The 20,329-nt window shown below is 46.6% G+C and overlaps 1 protein-coding gene across 1 annotated transcript in view; it reads left to right on the top strand.

Annotated features, from left to right (window-relative positions):
* Positions 1 to 20,329, top strand: part of CFAP36 (cilia and flagella associated protein 36) — a 133,885-nt gene that overhangs the window by 58,670 nt on the left and 54,886 nt on the right. Inside the window, exons 4-6 of the mRNA XM_034764305.1 lie at positions 1,598 to 1,712; positions 4,950 to 5,037; positions 14,506 to 14,557. Of these exons, the coding sequence (XP_034620196.1) occupies positions 1,598 to 1,712; positions 4,950 to 5,037; positions 14,506 to 14,557 (255 nt within the window). The remainder of the gene's footprint in view (positions 1 to 1,597; positions 1,713 to 4,949; positions 5,038 to 14,505; positions 14,558 to 20,329) is intronic.

The following is a 20,329-nucleotide window of genomic DNA, read 5'->3' as shown; positions in this document are numbered from 1 at the left end:
AATGTTCAATTAAAAATAATTAAATATATTAGGCTCTGATATGGCAATGAACTATACATGGGTTACCTTACCATTCATACAGAGTCCCATTGACTTCACTGGGATTCTGTGCTGGTGTAGAGGTCCACCTGCAATGGAATTCATTGAAGGACTGGGGCCTCAATGTTGAATTAAGTCATTTAATATATTTTATACTCCTGGGGGAATTCTGCACTTCTGCACATGCACATAATTAACGAGCCCCACAGTTTTCTAATTTTTTGCACAGAAAAAGCTTCTGCCAAAATGTTGCTGCAGTTTTGCCTTTTGCCCACCTGAGGGCATTGTGGCAATAGAACAAAGCTGAAAGCAAACAGCCAGCTAAGGAAGAGAGAGCCTGCCTTCTTCACAGCGCCTGTCGGGCCAGGTCAGGAGACGGGGGTTATGGAGAGACAGACAGCGTGGGGTGCTGGGGGGGTCAGATGGGCTCATAAGGGCTAGTGCGGGAGGACAGACTGGGGCAGGGGCTGAATGGGAGTGGAGGCATAGGGCCATGGAGGGGAGGGAGGTGTGGAGACACTTGGGGACGGAGGGGGAGGGGCGTGCAGAGCTACATAGAGGCTGGGTGAGGGTACAGAGACACTTGGGGTTGGGGGAGAGGGTGCAGAGCTACATAGGGACAGGGGAGTGGCTGGGTAAGGGCACAGACACACACCGGGACAGAGGCAGATGTGCCTGACTGAATGGGAGAGGCTAGGGGTCAGCCAGGGTCTGCATGGGGGAAGCTCCCTAACAATCCCTCCTCACCCCCCCAAATAAAACTGTTTCATACTTTCCCCACCCATGCCTAACAACCCTCCAAGTTCACACCCAGGCTCCTTCCTAGCAATTTACTTCCTCTCCCTCAACAATTCGGTCACCCCTGACTCTCCCAAGCCTTTGCATTGCTTCTGAGGGGTGCAGGAAAAACGGTTCTGTATTGTAGTTTAAATGAATTATTACTTGGAATTCTGTATTAATATGCCTAGTAAGGAATCTATTTGTCAAAAAAACGTTTCCTGAATCTTTTTTTGTTGTCGGTATTGTTACAGACCTACTTGCTGACAGGTATTTTGAAATAAATGACCAAAAATAATTGAAACTGGTGTGATTATATTGTTTTATTTTGAAAAATAAAATATGCAGAATTTTGCAGAATTTTAAAATATTGTGCATAGAATTTTTAATTTTTTTGCTGCAGAATTTTTAATTTTTTGGCGCAGAATTCCACCAGCAGTAATTTTACTATATCATACAGTTTATAAACTGCATTTAGAAAACAGAAAATCAGATATGGCAGTGACAGATTTTAAAGAGCATAAGACAAGAAAAGCTCTTTGTTTTCCATGCTCATGAATCCTTGGATAGTTGCCTGTTGTTTCCAACGTTCTTGGCATTGTGTCAGCAATAGCTGTTTATTTCAGGGCATAAAACAAAAAAGATTCTAAGTAGACACAACATACAAATGTTGTCTTGCTGTAATAATACAGAGCTTTTTGTGTTTGGGCTATTTTGAAATGATCAGTTTTTGCTTTCTATAAAGTTTTTAATTAATTTGTAGATTTTTTTCCCTCCAAAGGCCATTTTGCAACCAGTGTTGGCAGCAGAAGATTTTAGATTATTTAAAGAAATGATGGTACAGAAAAATATTGAAATGCAGTTGCAAGCCATTAGAATCATTCAAGAAAGAAATGGTAAGAAATAGTAAATGAGAAATTTTAGTTTTCAGTGCATCTTTTCAGCTGTTTTGTGGATAACTCTATGGTCTACCCATCCATAAATACCACATCCTGGCCCAAATGAATTCAATGGCAAAATTTCCATTGATTTCAGTGGGGCTAGGATTTCACCCTGAGTCTACAACTGGTTCTGTCAGCCACAGCTAATTGTATTCCTTTTAAAATGTATCTAAAACTTTATCTGAAAGCCTATTAGATTATTTCAATGAAACTTGGATTCAAATTTCAGTTTAAGGATTGTCTGATTTAAATGGTGGTATTACAAAAGTAACTATAATTTGGCACAATGTAGTTGTGATCAAAAGTGCAGCAGCTCTCAAGTTGCCTGTTCCCCAGCTCAGTGGAGGACAGGGACAGATGGATTTTCATAGCATCTGATCCATTTGACACTTAACCTTACCGTTGCTCCAAACCTCTATGTATAGCTGCACAAGGAGCTGTATTCTACTCTGTTTAGGGAATGCACATTCAAATCTTCTCACCAGCCCCACTCTCTACCCAGAGGAATCGTACCAATTTATTTGTGTCCTAGACCCTCAGTATGGGGGAATATTTACCTCATTCTGTTTTGAACATAATGGCTGTACAGTAAGTTTGATGTGTACTTCCATTACTACTCTCTCATTTTCAGGTGCTGCATCTCAAACTGTAGGAGTTAAATACATGAGAGTTATTATTTAGTCACTCTATTAATATCTATTGACTTGTAACAACTTCATACATATATATGTGCAGTAATTTCAGCATGCTATTGTCTGGAGACTTCAACTCTTGTATTTCACACTGTAAGCTTGAAACTAAATCAAGAGGTTTTGTAATTTTCCTCTGCCTTTTTGGTCTGTACAACAAAAGTGTATGTGTGTAAGTAAAGTATATAGTTGTTACAAGTAATAGTCTAATGGACATGACTGGGACATGGGCAATCGGGTCCAATGGTTGGAGCCAAGAGGATAGCCAAGCTTGGAGGTTAGAGTAGAGTCAAGGATGAGGACCACGGGACACCCAGGGGTGTAGTCAAGAGTAGAGCTAAGGGTCAGAGCCAGGGACTAGAAGCTGAATGCCCAAGCCAGTGGGTAGGCTGGACACATGCTCAGTTTGAACACACTGACTGTTTTTGTAAGCTGTTTCCTTTTAAAAACCAGCATAAAGGGGCCATGGTGGAACCCGGAATTGGGGCCACAAAAAAGGAAAAATACCTACAATTTTCTGTTTGAATAACAACAGACTCAAACACACCCACACATATAATATACAAGAAATTCCATTAAAACAACATTAAGGTTGCAAAGTCAAGCACTTAAAAGCTAGGAAATTCCAGAATTAAAGTTGTCTGTGCAACCTTAATTTGGCCCCCTTCTGAGTATGCGTTATAATAGTCTTTACATGATCACATACTATTTTTTCCACTGGACCCTTGTCTCATTCAGTGCACAGGGTGGATGTTACTTAATACGTAGCTATTAAATATTTATTTTTATTGTCATTCATTGTGTGGTCCCATGCCATATTTACTGCACATCATCCAAACTATGTACTGAATACAGAATTACTAATTTCCTCATGGACTCATTCCACTTATTATTCCACTCATCAACATAATATCTGAGTACCTTTTAGATGAGGGAAAATTATTTACAGTAACTCCTCACTTAACGTCGTCCCAGTGAACGTTGTTTTGTTGTTACATTGCTGATCAATTAGAGAACTTGCTTGTTTAAAGTTGTGCAATGCTCCCCAGTAACGTTGTTTCACAGCTGCCTGCTTTGTCCACTGCTTGCAGAAAGAGCAGACTGTTGGAGCTAGCTGGTGGGGGCTTGGAACCAGGGTGGACCGGCAGCCCCCGTATCAGCTCCCCTAAGTTCCGTATGCTGCAGCCGCCCAGCAGGCTATCAATTGCCGGGCAGTTCAGCTGTGCCTCCCCACATTGCCATGTGCTGCTCCTGCCCTCTGCCTTGGAGCTGCTCCCGGGAGCCTCCTGCTTGCTGTGCAGGGGGGGCAAAGGGATGAAGGGTGCTATGTCAGGGTGTCCCCCTCCCCCGCTCCTGCACCTCATCTCCACAGAGCAGGTGGGGGACATGATAGGGCTCAGAATGGAGGGAGCTTGCTGGCAGCAGCTGCTGTCTCAACTTGCTGATCTACTTAAAAAGGCAGTGTACTTAGAGTGGGGTCAGCGTACTTAAAGGGGCAATGCACATCTCTCTCTCACACGGTGTGTGTGTCTGTCTGTCTCTCTCTCTCTCTCTCTCACACACACTCACACACACACACACACGGTGTGTGTCTCTGTCTCTCACTCTCACTCACACACAGACACACATGGTATGTGTCTGTCTCTCTCTGCCATGCTATGTCTCCTCCTCCTTCCATTCGTGCTGCCTTGTTGAGTGTGAGGCTACATTAACAACAATGCGTTAACCCATGAGGGCTCAGCCATGTGCTAGTTCATCATTTAGCAGCAAGGCATTCACTGGGAAATATCCCACCCTCTTCCACCCTCTGACTCCACCACCTCACCCAAGCTTCACAATCATCATTGCTGTGTACAGTATTAAATTGTTTGTTTAAAACTTATACTGTGTGTGTGTGTGTGTAGTCTTTTGTCTGGTGAAAAAAAATTCCCTGGAACCTAACCCCCCCAATTTACATTAATTCTTATGGGGAAATTGGATTAATTTAACATCATTTTGCTTAAAGTAGCATTTTCCAGGAACATTACTACAACGTTAAGCGAGGAGTTACTGTACCTGTAATTGTGCCTCTCTCAAGATCTTTCTGATATGATTCCCATTCATCCACCCATCTTCCTCCTTCAGAGTTTGGGATTTTGTCTTCTTGTGCTGTTTTTTCCTACTGTAATAGTTCTTAATCTGCGAGATAATTTTTCACTTTGGCTTGTCACTTGGGAGCTTCGGAAATGTGGGAAATGGCACAGAATAATGGAGAGCCTGGCTCATGCTCTACCAGCTACAGCTGCTCTTGGGGACCAGTCCTTTAGAGCTTTGAAAGTTTTGCCAGTCTCATATTGGGAAGTTGAGACCCAAAAGTTTTTGGAAACATACCTTCTGAGACACAGAATTACAGTTGAGTAATTTCCCCCTACTATTCTCTCTCTGGTTGAAGAATGCATGCAAAATGGAGTAAGAATCCATTTTCTTTAGAGCAATACATGCATTTTTGCTATTTTTTTTATAGGTGTGCTACCTGACTGTTTGACAGATGGTTCTGATGTGTTCACTGAAATTGAACAACAAGAAATGAAAATACTCAGAGAGGTTCTTAGGTAACAAGAAGTGGTCTCCTACTTAATATTTATGGTAGTAGATATAGATGGATATTCTGCTGCATTTTACTTGGGTGTTTTTTTCGTTTTCTAGGTGGCATAAATATTCTTCTTCAACATGTGTCAGTGTGGATCCTAGTATAAGTGTACATGTGTGCAAGCTTGGACTCTTTTGTACAACCATGTCCAGCAGGGCCGTGCCTCCTTGTGCTCCCATGAGAAGGCATATAGGGCAAAGTGTCCCCAACCCTCCCTTATTTCCCGCTTAACACCCCTGGCAGTCAGAGACAACCTGGACTGTATCTGACCTGCTTCTGAATTTCAGAACTCTTCTCCAGTGAAGAAACTCTTCTTCTCTTTGTTTTATTAATTTCTTCATTTGATTTTTGTTGTGTGTTTTCATTCCAAAAAAGAAAGAAGAAAGCAGTTAGGAAAGACAGAAGAGAGATTTCCCCCTCTAAACACCTGGGTGAGGTGCTTTGTGCCTGCCACTGGCTAAGGTGAAAACAAAACCCATCGGATTTAAACTTTGCCCTTCCTGCTGTTAGTTTATACTCATCATAGACGAACACAGCAGATGCCTGTTTTGTCTTGGGGAAGCACACATCCCCAATAAAAAGGAGCGTCCCAGGCCCAGCCGACGTTGCTGCTTCAGCACCGCGATGAGGCAGTGGGCACCGACCCTCCGGCACCAACTCGGGCCCCGGGTCAGAACGTCAAGCTTGCGGTACAGCCGGATGCAGACGACACTGCGGCAGTGACCTCCTTGGCGCCGGACGACTCCATGGCGCCACCACCTCCGGTCTCTCAGGAGGATTTCAAGGCCCACCAGGAGCTACTCAGGAGGATGGCATCAAACCTCCAGCTCCAGGCCGAGGAGATGGAGGAGCCATCGGACACATTGTTTAATGTCCTAACCTCCTCGACACCGGGGCATGTGGCCCTCCCACTCCATCAGCGGGTGGCCAATATTACTACTGGCCTCTGGCAAACCCCGGCATCTCTCTGTCGGATCTCCAAAAAGGCTGAATGAAAGTACTTTGTGCCCACAAAGGGGCACGAGTACTTATACTCCCACCCAACTCCGAACTCTCTAGTGGTGGAGTCGGTGAACCACCGAGAGAGGCACTGCCAACCCGCTCCTACTCCTAAGGACAAAGACACTCACAGGCTGGATTCCTTTGGGAGAAAAGTTTATTTGTCTGCAAGCTTTCAGCTCAGAGTGGCCAACCACCAGGCACTCTTGAGCAGATATGATTTTAACCTGTGGGGGTCCCTTGCCAAGTTTGAGCCCTCCCTCCTCGAGAAGGACAGGAAGGAGTTCCAGGCCCTTGTGGATGAGGGTGCGGTGGCGGCTAAAGCGGTGCTCCAGACGGCCTCTGATGCGGCGGACACAGCCGTTTGTTCGATGGCCGCGGCGATCTCCATGAGAAGGGCATCCTGGCTTTCGCTCTCTGGCCTATCGGCTGAGTCCCAGTCGATCATGCAGGACCTGCCATTCGATGGTCGGGCCCTGTTTGCAGATCAAACAGATACGCGTCTGCATGGGATGAAAGATTCCCGTACTACCCTGCAGACGCTGGGTCTGTACGTCCCGCCAGCCAAGGACAAGCCCAGGCCTCACACCTCCACTCCACAGGCTCGGGGTAGATACGAGTCCCCCCCAAGAAGCAGCGGGAGCAGGGGCGCCGGTCACAACGCCAGTCCCGCTCGGGCCCTCGTCTGGGGCCCTCTAAGGCCAAGAGGCCAGGGAAGCGGCATTTTTGACTGCTTGTGGGGATTCACCGGGCCTGTTGCCAGGTTAACCCCCCCCGCCCCGTTAATAAAGTTCAGGTTTGCAAATCGTTTACCTGCCTTCCGTTTGCAGTGGTCCCGTATTACTATGGACCACTGGGTCCTCAACACTGTATCCTGGGGGTACAGGTTGCAGTTTGTTTCGCCCCCTCCCAATTGCCCTCCGGCCAGGGAGTTGGCGGAGGACCCGGAACATTCGCTCCTCCTAGGTCAGGAGGTACAGCGCCTCCTCTCCCTGGGAGCCGTAGAGAGGGTTCCTTGGGAATTCCGGGGCAAAGGATTCTATTCCAGGTATTTCCTCATCCCGAAGGCGAAGGGCAGGCTTTGGCCCATCCTCGATCTGCGGAAGCTCAACCAGTTGTTGGTACCCTGAAAATTCCGCATGGTGTCCCTACCTCTGTTATTCCCTCCCTAGGCCCGGGGGATTGGTTTGCAGCGCTGGACCTTCAGGATGCCTACTTCCACATCCACATTTTCAAAGGTCACAGGCGCTTCCTCCGTTTTCTGGTGGGTCAGGATCACTACCAGTTTACGGTCCTCCCCTTTGGCCTCTCGACGGCCCCCAGGGTTTTCACCAAATGTATGGCGGTGGTAGCGGCCCACCTCAGGAGGAGAGGGCTGCAGGTCTTTCCCTACCTGGACGATTGGCTGCTCAAGAGCAAGTCCCGGTCCCAGGTGCAGCAGCAAGTATCCCTCTTGCTACGCACCTGCTCCACTCTGGGCCTAGTGGTAAACGAGGAGAAATCCACGTTAGTTCCAGTCCAGTGCATAGAATTCATAGCGCTGCTGGACTCCCAGGCGGCCACAGCCTCCCTTCCAAAGGACAGGTTCGAGGCGCTCAGAGGTCTCGTCGCCTCGGTCACAACCTTCCCGGTAACCACGGCTCGGATATGCCTTCAAATCCTCGGCCACATGGCAGCATGCACCACAGTGGTGCGACATGCCAGGCTCCGGATGAGGCCCCTCCAACTCTGGCTGGCCTCCCACTATTCCCAGGCCAGGGACGGCCTGGACAAGGTTGTCACGGTACCGCCAACGGTGGTTGCAGACCTCCAATGGTGGTCCCTCCCGAGCAACATGATCCAGGGTATCCCCTTCTGAGACCCCTCTTCCTCACTAGATCTAGTGTCGGATGCCTCGAACCTGGGCTGGGGAGCCCACATGTGGGACGTCAGAACCCAGGTTATGTGGTCACCCGAGGAACTGACCCTGCACATAAATGTCAGGGAACTCAGGGCTGTGTGCCTGGCGTGCCTGGCCTTTCGCCAGCACTTGCAAGGGAAGGTGGTCAGAGTCTTCATGGACAACACCACCGCAATGTATTACATTAACAGGCAAGAGGGCACGCGCGCCAGGGCCTTATGCCAGGAAGCCCAACTCCTGTGGGAGTTCTGTATAGCCCACAACATTCTCACCTACCCGGTGAGAGCAACATGCTCGCAGATCGCCTGAGCAGGGTGTTCTCACCTCAACACTAGTGTTCCCTGCACAGGGAGGTGGCAGAATGGATTTTCCTTCAGTGGGGCACTCCCCAGGTGGACCTATTTGCCACTGCCCAGAACCGCCTGTGTCCCAGGTTCTGCTCCAGGGTGATAGACGGCAATGGGGCCATGACAGATGCATTCCTGTTCGATTGGTCGGGCCCCTGATGTACGCCTTCTCGCCCTTCCCCCTCATAGGCAGGTGAAGTCAGACGGGGCGAGAATTATCCTGATAGCCCCAGATTGGTCCCGTCAACATTGGTATGGGACCCTACTGCAACTCTTGGTGGCCCCCCCCTCACAGGCTGCCACTCTCCGCCCGGACCTCCTCTCCCAGGAGGGAGGTCGTCTCCTCCATCCCAACCTGGCCCCGCTCCACCTGATGGCATGGCTGCTCCGTGGCTAGATGTGGAGGAGGGGAGGTGTACCAAAGCTGTTAGACGGGTCCTGCTTGAAAGCAGGAAGCCGTCCACACGGAGGACCTACCTGGCTAAGTAGTATTGGTTCTCCTCATGGGCAAGGGAGAGAGGTTCCTCCCCCGCGTCCGCTCCGCTCCAGCTGGTCCTGGACTACCTCCTGTTCCTTAGGACCCAAGGGCTAGCCCCCTCCTCGATCAGGATGCACCTGGTGGCCATTTTGGCCTTCCACCCTCTGGTGGTGGGACAGTCAGTGTTCTCCCACCACATGACTTCCAGGTTTTTAAAGGGTTTGGACAGAGCCTTCCCTTATGCTAGACCCACGGTTCCCCCTTGGGACCTGAACCTGGTTCTGTCACGCCTCACGGGACCTCCCTTTGAGCCCTTGGCCACTTGTTCCTGGTCCCACTTACCTGAGAAAGTGGCGTTTTTGGTGGCTATCACCTCAGCCCACAGGGTTTCGGAGCTGAGGGTGCTGACCTCGGAACCCCCGTACACTGTCTTCCATAAGGGGAAGATACAGCTTCACCCGCACCCAGCCTTCCTGCCGAAGGTGGTCTCGGCGTTTCATATGGACCAGGACATTTTCCTGCCAGTCCTGTGTCCTAAGCCCCATTCCTCCAATGAGGAACGCCGCCTACACATGCTAGATGTGCGTAGGGTGCTGGCCTTTTACTTAGATCGAACAAGGCCATTTCAGGCAACCCCTCAGCTTTTCATTGCTATGGCCGAGCGCATGAGAGGACAACCGGTTTCCACCCAGCAGATTTCCTGCTGGATCACCTCGTGCATACGCATGTATTATGACCTGGCCTCCTATTGTTAAGGTGCATTCGACAAGAGCCCAGGCTTCATCTGCGGCCTATGTGGCTCATGTCCCTATTCAGGACATCTGCAGGGCTGCTACATGGTCCTCTTTACATACTTTTGCATTGCACTATGAGATAGTCTCCCAAGCAAGGGACGACGCCAGGTTTGGTAGGGCGGTGCTCTGCCCAGGTAACCCTTAACCTTTATCATTTAGAACTCCTACCCACCTCCGTCAGGTATAGCTTGGAGTCACCTACTGTGTAATACACAGGAGCAATCACTCAAAGAAGAAAGGACAGTTACCTGTTCCGTAATTGGCGTTCTTCGAGATGTGTTGCTCCTGTCTATTCCACATCCCACCTTCCTTCCCCTCTGTCGGAGTTGTCTGGCAAGAAGGAACTGAGGATGGGGGGAGCACGCAGCCCCCTTTATAGCGCGATATGTCGGCGCCACTCCAGGGGTCGCAGCGGTGCTCCCCCACTACGGATGCTGCTAAGGGAAAAACTTCTGGCACCGGTGCACGTGGCAACCACGCACACCTACTGTGGAATAGACAGGAGCAACACATCACGAAGAACGCCAGTTACGGAACAGGTAACTGTCCTATAAAAGGGACATCGAAACAAAGGTGATTCAATTTGTTTGACATCCTCAGTGCCTGCAAGAATTGCTCTCCTGATCAATGAGAGAACCCAAAATACAGCACAGTGTCTGTGGGACACCCTGGCCGTGCTTCCCTTGACTTCAGAGCATGTGAAAAAACAGTAACAGGGTCCACCCAAAGGCTTTGAGTGATTCTACACACATTCATTACCAGGATCACTCATTGTCTCCATCATTCAGGAGAAAAGCAGATCAAACAAAGAAACTCCTAAAGACAAGGACCCCAAGAAGCTGGACATTTTCAGCCTAAAGGCCTACTCCTCAGCACATCCCACCAGTTTCACATCATGATCTATCATGTACTGTTCACAAAACACTACTTCCTGATGTGGGAGAGAGTGGTCCCCTTCCTATCTAGACTCCCACAAGATGGCAGGGAGGAGCTGAGAGACATAATCAAAGAGGACCAAATGGTAGCTAGAACTGCGCTACCAGGGGCAGTACATGAATCTGATACAGACACTCACTTGATGGCCATGGCAGTCACCATGTATTGGGCCTTCTGGTTTTAGGTGTCCGGGATATCAAGAGAAGTCCAAGCCACAACTGAGGACTTACGCTTTGAGGGTTTGGATCTATTTAGTACAAGAACAGATGAAGTGTGACAGATATTCCCTCAGAGATTCCAAGGCAACACTCAGATCCCTGGGCATTTATGCTCTGGGACTGTACCATGAACCTTTCTGCAACCACCCCCGAGGCCGAGAATGCTATTGTTCTGTCACAGTCGCCAGCCCAAGTATTCACCTAGAAAGCAACACTGATACTTGTGGAGTTGCCTGTTGTTTTCCTCCTCCATCTCGCATCAGCCTGCCTTCCAGAGACAGCAGGTTTGATGAAATGGTCGAGAGTGATACCAAGACCACTCCAGAGCTTATACTTGAAAACTGCTTCACTGCTTACTCCAGGCATGGCTGGACATTACTGCTGATAAATGGGTTTTGGACATCATTACTCACAGCTGCACCATTCAGTTGACTTCCTCACTCTCTACCTGCCTCCCTACCCTATCCTTTTTCAGGAGCCCTTCTCGTGAAAGCCTTTTACAAACAGAAGTGGCTTTGTTGCTAGAGCTGGTTGAAATTCAGAATTTCTGGTTTACAGGAAATTTTGACATTTTGAAATTTGGTTTCAGTCTAAATAGGACTGAAACCAAATTTTGTAAAAATTTCTCATGAACTGGGGGTTTTGAAATTTTTCATTTTGGAAACACGGAAAGATAGTGTTTGCAAAAGGAAGTTTGCTCTCTGATCCACAGCAGCTGCTCAGTGAAATTGACATTCATGCTGGATTGTCATTCATTCATGACCCTGTCACCATCCAGAACATTTGTCACAGATGCATCTGATACAGGGTAGCCCACTTGACCACCTGCAAATTCAAGGGACCTTCCCTTGAAAGATAGGAAACTATATATATATATATAAACATTTTAGAGTTCATCAAACTGGCATGCATGGTATTCATCCTGATCCTGCAAACCTTTGTGCAGATACTGACAGACAATATGTCCACTATCCACCAAATAAACAAGCAAAGGGGGAGCATGCTCTTCTGCCCTGTGCAAAGAAGCGATCATTTTATGGAACTGTCATTCCTGTCAGGAGCAGCAGGAATCCCGGACCACAGGAACCAGAGGTGCTGAGCCTCAGACTGACACCCAAGTGTCGGTTGATGCCCCAGGAACGTTGCAGTTGCTGGGAGCAGTGCAGCCTGTGGAAACCAGAGACACTGACACCCAGACCACGGATGACAGGAATCATGATAGAAAGTAGCCAGGAGCTGGGGGGACTAGCCATTGTCTCCACAGCAGTCGGTGTGTTTCAGTCAGACCCCGCCACTGACTCAGTGGTGAACCCACTTGCCATGATCAGGACGGTGGGCTTGGACACGGTGGAGTCAGGTGGGCCCGCGTCCCTCTTCCCTGTCACCCCACCCTTGGGTGGCAGTTCCCCCATCTGAGGCCAAGACAACTGCATTTGTCGGCCATCCGCCAGAGCTGGGACGATAGACTGTTTGCCGTCTGCTCTGCCAGAGAGCTGATCTTCCTAGACCGATTATTGCTCTGTCCAGACTGCAGGCCAGGGGCCCCACCCAAGTCGTATTGACTCAGGTCACTAGGCCACGCAGCCCTGAGGTCAAGGGCAGCCACGTTGACTCCAGCTGCTAGGTCATGCAGCTCTGAGGTTCAGGGCAGTCATATTGACTCTGGCCTTTAGGCCTCACAGCCCTGAGTCTAAGGGCAGCCATATTAACTCTGGCCACTAGGCCGTGCAGTTGAGAGGCTAAAGGCAGGCATAATGAAATGATACATGGGGCACGAGTGCCCATTTCCCTATCCCAAAGGGTATACAGGCCACGTGACACTGCTAGATGGAGCAGTTTGATCATGTTTGTCAAGTGTTACTCACTGGGTTTGGCTGCCAGAGCAGATGCAAAGTTCAGGAGAGCTGAACTTCCATCTCTATTCAACTGATGCTGCTGACTCTTCTGCCCACCTCCTGAGGAGGATACTGCTTGCCAGTCATCTACAGTGAAATCCACACTGACACATACTCAATGAAAGAACAGTTATTTACCTACAATAACTATGGTTCTTCAAGATGTTTTACTCAGTATGGATCCCACGACCTGCCCTCCTTTCCTGTTTTTGAAGTCCTCCGCTATGATGGGCTTTGAGTTGCAAGGGAACTGAGGCGGTGCAGGGACCATGCTGCCCTTTATACATTCATCCAGGAGCATGAGGGGAGGCACAAGACACACTTGCGGCCCCACTAGACACTGCTGTGCAAAAGATTTCAAGTTCAGGTGCATGTGCACCTACAGCAGGATCCACACTCACTACATCTTGAAAAAACAGTTACTGAAGAGTAAGTAACTGCTCTTTCTTGTTAAAGGCCTAATCATGAGAGGATGTAAATACTAGTTGCTAGTGGGGGGAAAAAGCCCACAGATGTTTCTAGAGGCTAAGGGTTGAATCCTTAGCTCTGGCTAATCTACTTTAGTGCTACCAAATGGTGTGCCACTTTTTGTCCTCCCCCTTCCCATCCCAGCCTCCTGAGCCACGCGTCTTTAGCTTGCAATAGCTAGTAAGGCATCTTCCATCATGAAGGGATTGCCAGAATATAGGAGCACTCTTGCTATGCCCTCTTCTTCTGGGCACTTGCTTAACAGTTAACTCCCTTAACTCCCAATTGTTAGGACAATTCTCAGCTGCCTTGTTAGAGCAGCATTATGGCTCCTTCGCATCGAGAGAATACCATGCTCCTCTCTGTGTCCATGTTTGGATGGGATACTGATCCCTTAGATGATCTGAGTTCTGTTTTTGCACCATGCTTTCCTCTTTCCCACAACTTATTGTAGCTCCTGTGCAGGGGCTCTTGCAGAGCTCCAGCTCAGTTGAGTTGGCACGGGAGAGCTGGTATGGCTCCTCTAGATCATGCTCCCTCCAAAAACAAAAACAAACAAACAAAAAAAAAGTGGCAAGCAACTGGATCAACAAAAAACAGCACAACTAGTCTGAGGCTGTATTACTATATGATGTTTCCCCTCTGTGTTGTGGAAACTCCCTACCTTCTGTCCTTCAGAGAGTGGTGAAGGGCATCCATGATTGTAAAAGAGGGCAGGTAGTGCCCGTAAGCAGATGGAGGCAAGAGGCAATGTATATTTTTTGAGAGGCTACTTGTCTTTTGTGTGGATCTCAGGTTATCTGTGACTAAAAGGAGAGGAACTCCCATCTTCTTGCATGGGTTATATGCTGGGGGAATCTACCACCCAAAGGAGGAATTCCCAGGAAACTCTCCTATGCAGATTAGTTCTGCACAGAGGAGAATGGGGCCTATACTTTCTCAGGATGTCTGTCTGTCATAGCTCTCTATTTCTATTGAGAGTACCCTTTTAATCAGGGTTCGGCAACCTTTGGCACATGGCCCATCAGGGTAATCCGCTGGCGGGCCACGAGACATTTTGTTTATATTGACCGTCCACAGGCATGGCCCCCCCGCAGCTCCCAGTGGCCGCAGTTTGCCATTCCTGGCCAATGGGAGCTGCGGGGGGCTGTGCCTGCGGACGGTCAACCTGAACAAAACGTCTCATGATCCACCAGCGGATTACCCTGATGGGCTGCATGCTGAAGGTTGCCGACTCCTGCTTTTAGTTGAAGTCATCAAAGATTTTGGAGGCTTTGGTGGTTTATCACTGTTATCCTTAGATTGTCCCTTGAGTGTTTAAGCAGTGCTAAGTCAATATGAATCACTTTTATATGCAGGATTCTTGCATATTTACTCAATTTTTTTATTTTACAGGAAGTCTAAGGAAGAGTATGAAATGGAGCAAGAAAGGAAAAGGTCTAAAGAGGTGAGTGCATTTTTTATATATATAATCAGTTGTGGTGATGATTAAGTAATAAGATCCTCAATATTTTCTTCAATATTTTTGTCCTTGTTAGCAACTTTCAGTCCATGGCAAAGTCTCCTTGTTGCCGTTATAAATTAAACTATCTTTCCTTTTGAAGTTTCTATTTCTCTCACTTTTACTTGAGTGCATTTTTATGACATTATTAACATCAGTGATGTGCATGATGGTCACGGGGGAAGCAGCTCAATGACGTCTCCCTTCAGTGTTGAAGTGCAAATGAAGCATGTGTTTCTATCAGATGGCCAACTGAGAGATGTGGTGTTTGGAGAAAACGAACAAATAGCTTGCCCTGTCTACCCACCACAGGAAGGAGGAGGGGGCACTGGTGATGCCATTTTTTGTTCTCAGTTGCAGTTATCCAGTTTGAAAAATGGTTTTGGTGTCCGTTATGTAATATTTATGTTGTAATAGTGCCCAGAGATTCTAATCAGAATCAAGGCCCCATTGTGCAAGATGCTGTACAAACACAGACAAAAACATAGTCACTGTTCTGAAGTGTTTACAATCTAACTGTGTGCCAAAATGTTTATAACTATGGTTCTTTGATACTTTATTTCAGTACAGGTAAGCTTTAGCAGTTGTATCGTATTCATCTTACTGTCTAGTAGGTGTGTGCATAACCAGAGTTGGTGTACTTAGTTTGGCACAAAAAACAGTTACCTACCTTTCGTAACGGTTGTTCTTTGGGATGTGTTGCTCATGTCCATTCCATTCTAGATGTGTGCGCGCCCACGTGCACAGTTGTCGGAATGTTTTGCCTTAGTGGTATCCGTAGGACCAGCTGTGGCATCCTCTGGAGCTCCACACTCATGCGCTGGTATATGAGGCGCCACTGGCCCTATGCCTTCTCAGTTCCTTCTTGCTGGCAACTCCGACAGAGGGGTAGAAGGGTGGGTAAAGGAATGGACATGAACAACACCTCTTAAAGAACAACAGTTACGAAAGGTAGGTAACCGTTTTTTCTTCTTTGAGTGCTTGCTCATGTTGATTCCATTCTAGGTGACTCACAAGCAGTATCTCTGGAGGTGGGCTCGGAGTTTATGGTTGTGCGATTGCAACAGTGCTCTACTGAAGCCAGCATTGTCCCGGACTTGCTGGGTGATTGCATAATGGGACATGAACGTATGGATGGATGACCAGGTAGCGGCCCTGCAGGTGTCCAGAATTGGCACCTGGGCCAGGAAGGCTGCTGACGAGCTTGTGCTCTGGTTGAATCGGCTGCTACAGTCACTGGTGGTGGCACTTTCGCCTGTTCATAGCAAAAATGGATGCAGGCGGTGATCCATAATGAAATTCTCTGGGCAGATACAGGAAGGCCCTTCATTCTGTCTGCTATCACAACGAATAGTTGCGTCGACTATCGGAATGGCTTATTCCTTTTGAGGTAAAAGGCTAGTGCTCTCTTGATGTCCAGAGAGTGTAATCTTCACTCCTCATATGACTTATGAGGTTTTGGAAAGAAAACTAGGAAGTTTTCCAAGTATATCCTGGTTGGTATGAAACTGCGAAACTACATTGGGCAGGAAATCTGAGTGTGGCCACAGCTGAACCTTGTCCTTGTAGAACAGCTCTGAGGTAGGGCAGCTCTGAGGTAAGTGCTCTAATCTCAGAGACCCTATGGGCTGATGTTATTGCCACCAGGAATGAGACCTTCCAAGAGAGCAGAAGAAGGGAACAAGCAGCTCAAAGTGGGGCTCCGTGAGCCTTGACAGCACAAGGTTCAGGTCTCAAGGAGGGATGGAGTCATGGACCTGCGGGTAGAGCTGCTTCAGACCTGTTAGAAACCGGACCATCATGTTGTGAGCAAAGACTGACCTGCCCTGAAACGGAGGGTGGAAGGCCGAAATGGCTGCCAAGTGGACCTTGATCGACGAAAAGACAGGCCCTGGAGCTTGAGATGCAGAAGGTAATCTAGGATCAACTGCAGTGAAGACCGTGGTTCAAGGCCCAACTCAAACGGTTTCCATTTGCCAGGTAGGTTGCCCTGGTGGAGGTGTTTCCTGCTGCCCAACAGAACCAGTTGAACATGGGTTGAGCAGTCAGATTGGAAGGCTCCAATGCTGGGCGAAGTTCAGCCTCCATGAGGAGGGCCTTTAGACGGATATCCCACTCTTTGAGTCCTGGAATTAATGTTTTTACAAATTCTGCACTTCTCGTTTATGTGTGACTCTCCCAAGCACTTCAAGCAGCTGCTGTGGGTGTCACACACATAGCCTGTTTCATGATGAACACGGTTTGAAGTCTGGGAAATGGGGTATGCCCTGCCCCAGGGCAAAGTCCCTGTCGGGACTCTAACTAAACTATCTGACAACTATATGTAACAAAGAAGACCGTCAACAGTCTGTAAGAACTGCTATCGCACTTGCAAAGCAAGATGAAGGCGCTCCATCCAACTTTCACCGGTGGTAAGAAAGAACTGAGAGGGTGTAGGGCCGGTGGTGCCTCATATACCAGTGCAAGAGTGCAGCACTCCAGAGGGCACCACAGCTGGCTCTACAGATACCGCTAAAGGCAAAAAATTCCAACAACTGTCCATTCTAGATGCGTGCGCACCCATGGGCAATCAACATCAGCAAGCACTTGAACTAGCAGTTTGTGCTCAGGAGGGTCCCCAGAATAACATTGATCTGATTAGAGAGAGTGCATACATCTTTGCAGGACAGAAATTTTATCCCCTGTGACCTGAAAATTTGGTAAAGTTTCCCTGTATTTGCAAGCACAGTGTTTGTGTTGACATTGTTAATCTTTTAATAGCTTTTATGAAAACTTATTTTAAACCTGGCTCATACAGGAAATCAGCAGCTTTGGGTAGGAGAATTTCAGATATCTTAGTACTCCAAGCAAGATTCATGTAGTTGTGCTTCATTTTATGCTAGTTAAATGCTCTTACTCTAGCTATGAGAAGATGAAATATCAGATGACTTTTTTAGTTTTTGCTAAATTACATATCAGTGGTTTACCACTTTAATCATTCCCATAGCAAACATTGTTGAATTCAGCAATGGCCTGACCACTGAGGAAAGCTATCTAAAGAAAAAAACTAGGAGAGGTACCACTAGAAAAATAAAAACTAAAAATAGCATATATAATATTTCAGGAATATTTAGCCACAAAACACCAATTGAAATTCATATTGAATGTTGGAAAACTGGTACTAACTGGTAACTGCAGGAAGGTTTTTGTAAGATTAAAAGGAATGCCGGCAACAATTCTATAAAAGGACATAGGAGAGTGGATAAATAACACAAAGATCTTATTCCTTTTGAGGGGGGAGGGAGTGGGGGAAACTTTCTTAGCCAGGGAATGGTTTAGTTACCTCTGATGAAGTGAGTTAAATGATTTGATAATGGTCCTAAATATGCTGTATTTGTCCTTTTAATTAAAATCAATTACAGTAGAACCTCAGAGTTATGAACACTTGAGTTAGAAACTGACTGGTCAACCAGACACATCATTTGGAACCAGATGTACACAATTAGGCAGCAGCAGAGACAAAAAAAAAAAAAGGCAAATACAGTACAGTATTGTGTTAACTGTAAACTACTAAAAAAAATAAAGGGAAAGTTTAAAAAAAGATTTGACAAGGTAAGGAAATTGTTTCTGGGCTTGTTTCTTTTAAATTAAGATGGTTAAAAGCAGCATTTTTCTTCTGCATATTAAAGTTTCAAAGCACATTAAGTCAATGTTCAGTTGTAAACTTGTGAAAGAACAACCACAACGTTTTGTTCAGAGTTACAAAATATAAAAATATAATTAGGAAGGCCAAAAAAGAATTTGAAGAACAGATAGCCAAAGACTAAAAAAGTAATAGCAAAATTTTTTTTAAGGACATCAGAAGCAGGAAGCCTGCCAAACAACCAGTGGAGCCACTGGATGATGCTAAAGGAGCACTCAAGGACGATAAGGCCATTGTGGAGAAGCTCAAGGACTTCTTTGCTTCGGTATTCACGGCTGAGGATGTGAGGGAGATTCCCAAACTTCAGCCATTCTTTTTAGGTGACAAATCTGAGGAACTGTCCCAGATTGAGGTGTCAATAGAGGAGGTTTGGGAACAAATTAATAAACTAAACAGTAATATGTCACCAGGACCAGATGCAATCCACCCAAGAGTTGTGAAGGAACTCAAATGTGAAATTGCAGAACTACTAACTGTAGTCTGTAACCTAACATTTAAATCAGCTTCTGTACCAAATGATTGGAGGATAGCTAAAGTGATGCCAATTTTTAAAAAGGGCTCCAGAGGTGATCTTCAGTACTGGGAAAACTGGTAGAAACTATAGTAAAGAACAAAATTGTCAGACACATAGATGAACATAGTTTGTTGAGGAAGCGTTATCATGGTTTTTGTAAAGGGAAATTATCCCTCACCAATCTACTAGAATTCTTTGAGAGGGTCCACAAGCATGTGGACAAGGGGGATCCAGTGGATATAGTGTACATAGATTTTCAGAAAGTTTTTGACAAGGTCCCTCACCAAAGGCTCCTAAGCAAAGTAAGCTGTCATGGGATAAGAGGGAAGGTCCTCTCATGGGATCAGTAACTGATTAAAAGGTAGGAAACAGAGGGTAGGAAAAAATGGTCAGTTTTCAGAATGGAGAGAGTAAATAGTGGTGTCACCCAGGGTCTGTACTGGGTCCAGTCCTATTCAACATATTCATAAATGATCTGGAAAAAGGGGTAAACAGTGAGGTGGCAAAATTTGCCAATGATACAAAACTACTTAAGATAGTTAAATCCCAGGCAGATTGCAAAGAGCTATAAAAGAATCTCCCAAAACTGGGTAACAAAATGGCAGATGAAATTCAATGTTGATAAATGCAAAGTAATGCACATTGGAAAACATAATATCAACTATACATATAAAATTATGTGGTCTAAATTAGCTGTTACTACTCAAGAAAGAGACCTTGGGAGTCATTGTGGATAGTTCTCTGTAAATATCCATTCAATGTGCAGCAGCAGTCAAAAAAGCGAACAGAATGTTTGCAATCGTTAAGAAAGGGATAGCTAATAAGACAGAAAATATCATATAGATATTCTATAACATTCTATATAAATCCATGGTATGCCCAGATCCTCAATACTGCGTGCAGCTGTCGTCACCCCATCTCAAAAAAGATATATTGGAATTGGAAAAGGTTCAGAAAAGGGCAACAAAAATGATTAGGGATATGGAATGGCTGCCATATGAGGAGAGATTAATAAGACTGGGACTTTTCAGCTTGGAAAGAGACGACTAAGGGGGGATATGATAGAGGTCTATAAAAGCATGACTGGTGTGGAGAAAGAAAATAAGTTATTTACTCCTTCTCAAAATACAAGAGCTAGGGGAATGAAATTAGTATGCAGCAGATTTAAAACAAACAAAAGGAAATATTTCTTCACACAATGCAGTCAACCTGTGGAATTCCTTGTCAAAGGATGTTGTGAAGGCCAAGACTATAACAGGGTTAAAAAAAGAATTAGATAAGTTCATGGAGGATAGGTCCATCAATGGCTATTAGCTAGGATGGACAGGGATGGTGTCCCTACCCTCTGTTTACCAGACGCTGGGAATGGGTGACAGAGGATGTATCACTTGATGATTACCTGTTCTGTTCATTTCCTCTGGGGCACCTGGCATTGGCCACTGTCGGAAGACAGGATACTGGGCTAGATGGATCTTTGGTGTGACCCAGTATAGCCTTTCTTATGTTATGTTCTTACGAACAT

Source organism: Trachemys scripta, chromosome 3 (genome assembly GCF_013100865.1).
Source record: "Trachemys scripta elegans isolate TJP31775 chromosome 3, CAS_Tse_1.0, whole genome shotgun sequence".
Taxonomy (NCBI): Eukaryota; Metazoa; Chordata; order Testudines; family Emydidae; genus Trachemys; species Trachemys scripta.
This window is presented reverse-complemented; position numbering and strand designations above follow the sequence as displayed.